The sequence below is a fragment of the Limulus polyphemus genome, unplaced genomic scaffold (assembly GCF_000517525.1).
Source record: "Limulus polyphemus unplaced genomic scaffold, Limulus_polyphemus-2.1.2 Scaffold5949, whole genome shotgun sequence".
Taxonomy (NCBI): Eukaryota; Metazoa; Arthropoda; class Merostomata; order Xiphosura; family Limulidae; genus Limulus; species Limulus polyphemus.
In genome coordinates this window covers 35,438-47,045 of record NW_013671559.1, presented here as the reverse complement: position 1 = coordinate 47,045, position 11,608 = coordinate 35,438, and the positions used below count along the sequence as shown (strand labels likewise).

The window sequence follows — 11,608 nt, the reverse complement described above, 5'->3', positions numbered from 1 at the left end:
CGGCTAGCGCAGATAGCCCTCGTGTAGCTTTGCGCGAAATTCATAACAAACAAGATTATAACGCTACAAATCGGGTTTCGATACTCGTGGTGGGCACAGCACAGATAGCCCATTGTATAGCTTTGTGCTTAATTACAAACAAACAATAATTGACTTTGTGAGATTATTATTATAATGTATTTAACGATTTTGTAACGTATTCAAATTAATATTCATTTCTGATCAAAGCACGGAATCAGAATGAAATATGATCTGATCAAAGCACGGAATCAGAATGAGATATGATATGAGCACATCTAATCAAATGCATTGTTCAAACTACATTATTTATAACGATCAATTTGTATTAATTATAGTTATTATAATGCATTACTTCAACATTTGGGTACCCATTTGTCACCAATATTTTGGGAAATAACTCAATCAGCGCCATCTCGTGCTTATAAATAACATTCAGTGGACAAAAAAAATAAAAAAATTGAAATCCCACTCCAAAATTTAATGCACATTAAAATACACATATGTTTATAGCTTAGTGCTAGTTTTATCTACATAATATTCTCGTAGCAGATACGAACTTGATCGTAGCAGATACGAACTTCATCGTAGCAGATACGAACTTGATCGTAGCAGATTCGAACTTAATTTCCCAATTCGACGCGATTACATTTACTTTGTTTTTAGGTGACAGCCCTTGTATGATAAAGATAGGCCACGCCCACAATGGTGTGGGAAAGATTAAAGTGGACAACCACATGTGTTTCCAAGATGTTTCCATCCTGGTAGCTGTTAGTGGGACATACTGCGTGGTTGAGCTCTACATCGATGAACAATGCGACATACACATCCAAAATATAGGGAACAGTTACAAAGCTACATCTAAGTACATTAATATCTGTTTAGATAGGCATGATCAGACAGTAATTATTTATCAGTTACATAGAGACACATGTTACTAAAAATATGAGCTTTTTTTTTTAAAGAGAATTATCTTTGCTTCTCTATTCAGGAGCTGGCCTAGGAGGCGTTATAATGTGACGGCCAATCCCATTATTCGTTGGTAACCTAAGAGTTAGCGGTGGGTGGTGTTGACTTCAGTCTTTTACTCGTAAATTTGGGACGGATACTTGAAGAGGAAATAAGTCCTAGAATCATCAATGATACATTAGAATCCAAGGCGCTCTAACGGTTGTAAGAGGCCCCAGGACCGAAAGAAATAAAATCAGGAGCATTCTAGAAGAGTTCTGCCGCTCTTCCTTATTCGAAATCTTCGTAACTAAGAACTTGATAATTGAAAAGTCGAAATAGAGGATAAAACTTTCTGGAAAAAAAATTTTGGAAAGAGGCAAGAAAAATCCCCCATAAATATTTTCGAACGAGACATGAAAACATTTCAAAAGGAATTTAAATATCCGTTCCATTGTATAAACTTAGTTACCTCTAGACAATAGAATATTAATAAATAGAACATCTTTAAGAAATTGAATGAAATGAAGCTAAAAGCGTAACAGTTTAAGTTTGGATTATCTGACACTACAGTTACCACTTCTGGCCATAACCAATAGGAGGAACTAGGACTTCAACCTCATTAGGTTAAGCCTGAAAGATCCAACATGGACCTCAACCATGTCGGGTTGAGCTTTTAACACGAACCTCTCAACTGCAATTGGCTAAACGTGGAAGATCTAACATACATAACACAGGAAGCCATTAATGACTTTTATTCGCTTTGTCCAGGAGAATGAATGGTAGGAGCTCCAGGAATACGTATTAAAGACCCATAAGATTACAAAAAAAAGGGATTATTGAAAGGACTGGTTGTCAGTAAAGGACCAATCGATCAAGGTTTTAAATCAATACGTTAAGAATCTAGAAATATTTGGTATTTTCGGAACGAAACTCAGTTCATGTGTGCATCTGCATTTTACAATACACTCTCTGGAGGTTTTTGCATATTTTGAGAAGCACAAGAAACAGTACAAGTTTTCTTACAAACAGATATACAAAAGTAAATACAAATACACTTTAATAAGTGTTTCAATAATGCCAAATTGAAACGGAGAATGTAACATTAATTGAAAATTAATTGTTTTCTTGGTTAAGAATGTAGCAAAAGTTTCATTTTCATCAAAAATGTCAAATCGAAACAGAGAATGCAACACTAAGTGTTGGTAAAATCATGGTTTCTAAGTGTGCTTTCAGTTGGATGAGAAGTGATGCTGTTAAGCTGGATACTTAAAGAGTATGAGAATTATTGAAATAATTTTAAATATATAACAATATTTGATTGAACATTATCATTACTTTGTAATTTCATTGAGCCGTGAAATATTTGTTGTATCATCTAAGAAAGTGGAACTTCTTATAAGACATTATTAATTTCTTTCAGATTTCATTGTTACTACTTGCTAAATCGTTCTCTTTGGGAGAACGACGTAAATACCTGTTTCATTGTTTTACTTTACTAGTGACCTTTCTAAGAGTAATAATAAGTGTTGTCTTACAGGAGTAAATCCATCTCTGGTTGCTGGAAGGCCAACGTTGGGTCAGCCATGTTGGAATAAGAGTAATAATTAATAAGTGTTGTCTTACAGGAGTAAATCCATCTCTGGTTGCTGGAAGGCCAACGTTGGGTCAGCCATGTTGGAATAAGAGTAATAATTAATAAGTGTTGTCTTACAGGAATAAATCCATCTCTGGTTGCTGGAAGGCCAACGTTGGGTCAGCCATATTGGAACAGATTCCAATGACTGACCGCTACAAGCAGTGGGTGGATGAAGTGTTCTGGATGTTTGGAGGATTTGCCATGTGTGCAGTAGAAACTCTTCAGACCAAAGATGGGCGGAATACATTTTTCAGGTAGGCAGTCTCGTGAGGTGTTTATACCAGGGTCTTACTATATATCACAAAGACTTTTAATAAAAGCATTTTTTTTACAACATAGTGATTAGACGTACTGCAGCAAACATTTTATGGCCATGCGGACTTACAACGCTAGAAACCGGGTTTCGATACCCGTGGTGGGCAGAGCACAGACAGCCCATTATGTAGCTTTGTGCTTAATTACAAACAAACCCTTATTGAAACGTAAAGTAATATAATGTAAAACTATATAATTTAGTATTCTAAAGGCTTCTTTGACTTTTGTAAAATACGACGTTTTTTACTCTTTGATCTAAATGTTATAGCCGTGTAGGTTTTGTTTCATTTTGTATGTGTTTTAACCTCGGTTATAAAATGAAGTAGGCGTAATCTAAGGTAAGTTACGTAAAACTGTCAAATTACTTGAAGACTCATATTTGAGCAAAACGACTTGTATTAAAACATCGTAAAATAACAGAGTAAATATATTAAGTACAGCTTAGCCAGTCTGTTACGTACGCATTGCTTGACTACACCCATCACTCACTTGATTATCAAGTCCTGTCTACACATATTAAACTGAAATTCAAACAATAACTATAAGAACACAAAGCTATCAGTAATAAACTTGAGAGGGTTATAACGCTAGAATTTGGGGTTCGACTTCCGTAGCGAACACAGTGCAGATAGACAATTGTGCAGCTTCGTGCGAAACAAAACAAATATACAATAACACAACAAAACAAATACACAATAACACAAAGATATTTAGTGTATTTGAAATTACCTTTAATGGTGTGTGTGTGTGGAATTTTAGGCATAGACTATCTTACGGAATAATATATAAATATGTATATGTGTGTGTGTGTGTATATACGTAGGTGAACGACTCTTCCATGGCATTGCTACGTGAGAATCAAGAAGATCACAGACTAATTGCTGATCTTATAGTTCGTAAAATGCATAGCTACTGTAAGCCTAACATGAGGTAGGCTTGTGGCGAGACTTACAGTTATTCTTATTACCGGATGGGGTAAATCACCCCAACTTAAATTCTTATTAATGACTGTGTGTGTGTGTGAGAGAAAAAAAAGTTTAAAATTAGTCTAAAAGTGTCTAAATTTCTCACTCGAAGATCAGATTTCAAGGCAACACAATCTTACAAATAGCAACGTTTCTGTGTTTAGGTTTGTAATTCGGGGGAAATGCATAAAAAATACGAGTTTGGAAACTAAGAAAAAATATGAATATTCTGAACAGAGGTATTTTTCTATATGAGTAAAGTGAATACTGAAAGTTTCACAAGTGTACTCCAGAGACCCTTAGCAAGCATGGTTTAGACCAGGTTTATACAAGAGACCCCGAAGTCAGTTGTAGAACCGACTCTGGTATAAAGTATTTAAGGGTTTTTTTATGTCTCACTGTGAATGTCTTAGAAACTTTAGTTTTGTCAAACTGAACCCCGAAAAACCATTTTCCGCAATACAGAGACGTTGTAAAACAGAATTTTGCGACTCAGAAGAAACTGTGTTTTTACACAACTATTTATTGAGACAATAAAGTTATATAGCTTGAAAAATAAATAGAAAAATCGTGGTTCTGAGTAAACGTAAAATTGTATATTATCTTTTATTATAGCCAACAGACATTTAGAACAAACAGCGCAGCTCCTGCTGGCGATGACCAACCAAGAGAAGACCAATCCGCCCAGGCTACGACTCAATCGGTGAGTATTTATCATTAACTTTTTATCAAATCAAACTACATTCATAGATCAGATCTAAAAATTAATCCAGTAATTAATACAGCTAATTTAATATACCATTCTAACTAGGTGTATGGAAAGTCATAAAATATATACTTGTAAGATTAGAATGCCTTGATTCGTCATTTGTGTACTATAGCTGTTAAAGATATTTTCGGCCGTAATCCCAATATAATCTCATTAGGTTCGGCATAAAAAATATATATTTAAATTAGTCGTAAATCCAAATACTAGGATGATGACGCAAAATAAGCGTAATATCAAATAAAGTATAGTGAAATTTATAAATAAACATATTAGTAAATAAACAAAAAAATTAATGCTGTTTGTTTGTTCGTAGTTAAGCACAAGTCTACGGTTATCTACACAATGAGCTATCTGTGCAGTACCACTGGGGGGTCACATAGGAAAATAACATTATACTAAGTACAAATTAGATGATGAGAATACATTGTACCTGCACGACTCTTTACGTATCGCCATGATTAATTATATTGAAATGCTTTAAATGCAAACCACTTTGCAGAACCAAGGTGATTCATTCAATTTTTCAAAAGTTTTGAGCTCAGTGATAAATAGTTACATTGTTACATAGTTAAGCCCATTAAGTGTGTATTGTCTATTTAAACTTAAACCTATTAAGTGTGTATTTTCTATTGAAACTTAAATAGTTAAGCCTATTAAGTGTGTATTCTCTATTGAAACGTAAATAGTTAAGCCTATTAAGTGTGTATTCTCTATTGAAACTTAAATAGTTAAGGGACGACGTTGGTGGCCTCTGTTGTTGCTGAACTTGTGATACTCGAACCTTAATAAAAAAAGTTTCAATAGAGAATACACACTTAATAGCCTTAACTATTTAAGTTTCAATAGAGAATACACACTTAATAGTGAAATTGGACCACTTCAAGCAAATATCAATATGTCTCAACAAGCTGTATCATCAACTCCACCACGATTAAGTGGCGATATAGCTCAACAGAGGGCGCTACTAGCACCACCGCAGGTAACTCAAAATTTCCCTTCTTCATCCACTGCGACAGGTTCACAGTCTTCAACCAGAAGTGCAGAATCAGAGCAAACAATTCCAACTACATCAGAGACACCTACACAACAACGCCCTCCTCCTCAACAAACCACGATGCAACGAACTGGTCAACCAGTAGTTGCAGCACTACCACCTCATCCTTCTGACCGTAGAACTGGTTCGCTCTTTCGGCGAGGCTCCCAATCTGGTTCTGAAGAAGGTTCAGAAGAGCCGGATGATACAATGAAAAATATTCGTAAAACATTTGCTGGAATATTTGTAGTCGTTTGGTTTAGTAGAAGTAAGCCTAAGAAGTTGTTCTCTCCTCCTGAGCGTTATCTTAGGGCGTTCACGATGTCCCTGTAGGCGAGTTTCGTTTTCAAACATTAGAAACCATCAGAACTGTATTAGTAATAAACAATGAGCTTGTAATTTTTATGTTTACAGTTAGTTTAAATAGAACACAAGAATTTTCTCTTACATAAGCGTTAAAACATTGCATACGTATATATATATATATAATCCTTATTGAAGAAACGTTTGAAGATTACCAGACCCGAAATGTTTATGTACTGCGCCTGCCTGGAGTATAGAAGTAGCCAACGTTTCAATCTCCGGGCTCAGCGCTAAGACCGAAACGTCATTCACCTTACACACCAGGTTAATGCGATCTGACTTCAGTGTAGTCTACTCTGTTTAAATCCTTTACAAAGTTAAGCCATTCCTACTGATGGATATCACGATATTATATTTAACTAGTTTGATCAGTAAATGATGACTTATTCTAAACTTGACATAGTTTTCAATTTTTGTTTCATAGATAGTACGAACAGGGAAAAGTGGGGGGGGGGGAGTCAAAGTACGCATGCCACGACCATTTACACAGTGACATTCAACATAGTATCATGTATTTGATATCATAATTATCAATGCTTCAATCTATATTGCTGATTTAGTGACAGTAGAGTAAATACCAGATACAGTGTGCAGGGATACTGACAAATAATTGTATATATGCATTTCGGAGATTCTATAGGTTATGCTGATCCAATCTGCAAATTGTATAATGATAATGAACATTTGCATTTCACACGAACGTCACGTTGCACTCCGACTTGTCAGAGCTTATGTATAGTTGAAGCTTATGTATAAGTATACTTAAACTTATCTTTACGACTGTTCCAAATGTACGTCTATTTTGTTACATTACTTTTCTTTCATTCATAGGTGAAAACGTATCCTTATAACACGTTATTAGAGATATCTCGATATTTTCTCAGGATGTGATTGCTAATTTGCTCCATAGATGGCAGCACAAGTCATAGCTTAAATTATTATTTTGACTTTAATAACAAGTGCCTAAGGACTGTAGTTCGGCTGAAAGGTGTTTTATGGAGTTTAATTTGGTTTGTTGTATAGGCGACGTTTCGCCAGGTGAACGGCTCAGCACACATCGTTTCAACCTCACATGAAGGCTTCTGTTTGCAGTCATATCAACTTTCGTAAGTCGAGGCAGGTTGGTTTTTAACCCCTTCCGTGATTTTCCCGAGAAACTCAGGCGCCCTCCATATTTCAAGAAAACATTTGCCCGTAATTTTAATTATTGGCCCAAATTTATTCACATGTTGTCAGGTGTCATGATAGATTATCAGAAAGGGAAGCCCCCAGTGGCACAGCGGTATGTCTTGCGGACTTACAACGCTAGAAACCGGGTTTCGATACCCGTGGTGGGCAGAGCACAGATAGCCCTTGTGTAGCTTTGTGCATAATTAAAAAAACAAAACAAAAAAAACAAACATAAAGGGAAATAAAGAGAACCTGACGTTTTTGAGCTCATTTAACAACAACAAAAAAAAGAACAGCTTGACACGGAAGGGGTTAAAGTAAACAATAAAGGCGTGTTTTTTTAATACTGGTGATAATGGGTCCGAAAATAGCGTCTATGTCATATGTAAATATAAGGAGTATATAATGCATAAGTTTGGCAGTGTTTTTGAAAAATATCAGAGTATTAATGATGTAAATAAAATCTCATGTTCGGTGGTGGAATTCGAACCCGCGACTCCCAGATTCGAATCGAGTGCCCCAACCACCAGGCCATGTCAGGACTACTTTTTTTTTTACACCAAACATAACTTTTGTACACTAGTAACTGTCCTGAAATCCGTATGAAGATTATTTTCCACAACTTAATATTCTCACTGGATAACAAAAAAAAATTCCAAGTTTTTCACGGTAACTGTAATTGTGTTCTTACACAAGCGTGATGAAGGCGAGATATGCACTGCAACTGACGAGAACTCAGTGACCATCAACACTACAATTGTTTTTAGCATGCCAGGCTATGGATTAGAGGGTCCATGGTTCGTGTCTCGTTACTGCAAAAAAGTATTTTTTTTCGCACTTTGAAGTTGCAGTGTATAGTGATAGTTTGTTTGTAAATGAGCTATCTGTGCTCTGCTCACTACGGGTGTCGAAACCCGGATTCTAGCGTTGTAAGTCCGCAGACATACCGCTGTGCCACTGGGGGGCGAATTGTGATAGTCAAACTCTACTATTCGATTACATTAGCCCAAGAGTTGGCGGGGGACTATCAGTTCAAAAGTAGGGCGGTTAGCTTTAGCAAAGCATTACGCGAGTACACAAACGTATTTAGATTACCTGTATGCTGAACTAACAAAACAAAATAACTTTCATTAAGTACACATTGGACTATCTGTGATCTACCCACCGCGGATATCGAAACCCAGTTGTTAGTGTTATAAGCCCGCAGACTTACCACTGAAACACCGATAGGCGGGGGGTGGGACTAAAGAATAACACTCACAATTATTGTAAATATTAACAAAATTAACTTTAAAGAAGAAGAATCTGAATAATGTGAAGCTGATTTGTACTGTTAAGCCTATTCTTCAATGATTAAGATAACAAATCTAAGTATGAAATTAATGCCACGCCCACAGAAATGTGCAATGCTTTCGGATGGTGACTAGAATGACAGCTGAAGCTGAAATTACACTTGCTTTGTACAGTTCATTTCTTTTATATTTCGCTCTACGTTCATCTTGTATTCAGTGAGTGTTACTTGAACACGCCTCACGAGATTCATTTTTATATGAGAGTTCTTGAATGTCAGCCTAGGGGTACTCGGGAATCTTCAGTTCACAATTAACGAATCAGCCCTACAGCAGGCTGTCCTTGAAATGCCTCTCGTTATTGAAGGCCAATAAACCAAGAGATAGACATCATGATCTTACAGGGAAGGGTTCTGGTTATTTGAGCAGCAATAAGCGGATGCCAGAGAAAGTGAAACAGCCCAACAGGTATGAAATAACCGTTCCTTAGATATTTACTATAAAATATACATATGATTCAGCATATTTTACAACGTTATTTATGATGTTTAAAGGTAATTTAGATTTATTAAAATGAAATGCATTTTGTTCTTCACGATTTCTCTCCAAAGTAGTATGAGACGTGTTTCCTTATTGGTTGTAGAACAGAAATGTTCATTATGAACGAAAAGTTAGGAAATGATCAAGAACTTGTTATGGCGCTTCGTAACGTGTGTTATTTTTCAAAGCTATGAGTCATTTCCCTTCGTAACGTGTGTTATTTTTCAAAGCTATGAGGCATTTCTCTTCGTAACGTGGGTTATTTTTCAAAGCTACGAGGCATTTCCCTTCGTAACATGTGTTATTTTTCAAAGCTATGAGGCATTTCCCTTCGTAACGTGTGTTATTTTTCAAAGCTACGAGGCATTTCCCTTTGTAACGTGTGTTATATTTCAAAACTGTGAATCATTTACCTTTGTGATATACGTTATGTTTCAAAGCTCTGACCACACTTTCCATTGTAAGGTGTGTTTTCATATTTTTTGGTTTCACGAGGGGGTAAATAAAGATTTCTATTTTCACAAGATTAACAACGGTTAATTAGATAATCTTTGTAGACGGTATCCACTTACGAGATCAATGTTGACGGATAATGGAAGTTACAAAATGACTGGCTTGTTATTTTAGCATTCGTCAATTCATATTAGCTTCTAAAAGATATTCTTTCAGTTTCGGCACATGCGCATTTAGCCCGAAATAGACTAGATATAAGTATTTACACGAATTCACAATTAATTCTTCATCAATGGCCTACATTACTTCAACTTAATTGTATATCTTAGTCTTTTCGACAATGTTTCTGAAACTTTTCCCATCAAATCGTACCCGGACAAGATGTATTCAAAAGTTGATTTATATATGAGAAAAAGCATTGTAACGAATTTTAATGAAACACACTTTAAATCCTCGTCTCAGTGTGTGTGTGTTCTTTAATGTTTCTATAGTGTCTTTGTTCTTCAGGCCTAACAACCATTTGATCCTAGTGTTGACTACATGCTGTTATTCTCTGAATACGTAGGAGTCCAAACAGTTAACAGCGTAGGCCAAATTCATGCTGGGAAGACATCCAAATTTAGGTAATTACACAATGGGTTGTATTTGGTGTTAAGCTTTCGTTTTTAAGCAGATTTGTTTGTAGTTTTTGTCCTTGTAAAATGGGTGTTGTAACTGAGTTAGGCGTAGCTTTTAACGTGCTTAGATTTGAGAGGTAAAGGACATTTGAAGACAGCACAAACTTTATTTATTTTACTCAATTAAACTTCTTAGCGAACCAGATATTTTAAGTATGATTGTCTTATCCATCTTTAGTCCTCCTCGATATTCCAGTCTAATACTTTAAAATTGTTTTTGTTATAGCGGTTAAAGTTAAAATTTCAAATGTTTACAGCACATCTTACTCTAAACCTACGTTAGAGTTTTCATTCCGTAAACTTAGACGTTTAAAAATGTTCTGTCAAATAACTTATTTAATTATACATCTTAGTTTTCTAAAAGATTTTACAATCTTTCATTAGCAAATAGTTAGTAGGCAGTTTTAAAGATACGGTTTCTCGTTTTTGTGTTTCTATCTCTCATAGAATGATCGTATTTATATTATTTAAGTTTTAATTCCAAATGAAAGCATTTATAAAATGATATCAATATTTCAAGAGACTTGATTTAACCGTCTTTTAATGGTCACGGGTTTTATTAACAATTAGATTATCAAATATATAATTTCTCCAGTTTGTTTTTGTGTTCCGTTACTGGCCTAGAAATGACATGAGATTTCTATCACTTCAAACTTGAGACATTTTGATCACAATGAAATTTACGAGCATGATATATCAATAGAAATAAACTGTGTACTTGGAAGCTCAACCAATTCAAAGTTACATAGAAAAAAAGTATTAACCTCGTAATATCTTTAATTGTGGTATATTTTTAATCCTTTATGTATTTTCTACCAGATATCTCATTTTGAGATATTATGATATTTATGGTAATTACTAATGGCAACATTTTATTATTGGTATTTCCAACATATGGACTAAATGACCAGGTTATTGACCCTTAGGCCTCAGGCATAGCCATCTCTAATTCAGAACTGCTTAAGAGAAGAATGGCAATTATTCAACAGCACCAGCCGCTTTTGAGATAATTCTTAACCAGAGAATCTACAGCACGACTCGTTAACTTTGTTTATTGTTAAACGCAAAGCTACATGATGGGCTATTTGCGTTATGCCCACCGCGGATATCGAAACCCGTTCTTTAGTATTATAAGTCCGCGTATTTACCACTGAATCACCGGGAGAAGGGCACTCGTTTGCATTAGTGAAATTAATGCTCAGAAGCGTCCTCTGCCAAGAAGTTGTGCAAACCACACAATAATAAAAGTCTGTAAGATACAAAAGCTAATTTAGAACTGCTGACCATAGGGGGTGCAACGACTAGGCAGTATCCATAGGTATAGACGACTAGTCTTCGCTCAATAGAGAGATTGTCAGTCCACAGCTGAATGAGCGTAAGTGTTCAGTGGCATATCGTGGGATCAAACGTTGGACTCCAGGTCACAGCC

General features: G+C 35.6%; 1 protein-coding gene across 1 annotated transcript in view; it reads left to right on the top strand.

Moving 5' to 3' along the window:
- The window catches only part of LOC106473177 (synapsin-like), a 12,933-nt gene extending 8,327 nt beyond the window's left edge, over positions 1–4,606 (top strand). Inside the window, 4 exon segments of the mRNA XM_022401666.1 lie at positions 685–883; positions 2,683–2,866; positions 3,744–3,850; positions 4,501–4,606. Of these exon segments, the coding sequence (XP_022257374.1) occupies positions 685–883; positions 2,683–2,866; positions 3,744–3,850; positions 4,501–4,606 (596 nt within the window).
- Positions 4,607–11,608: the final 7,002 nt, after the last annotated feature.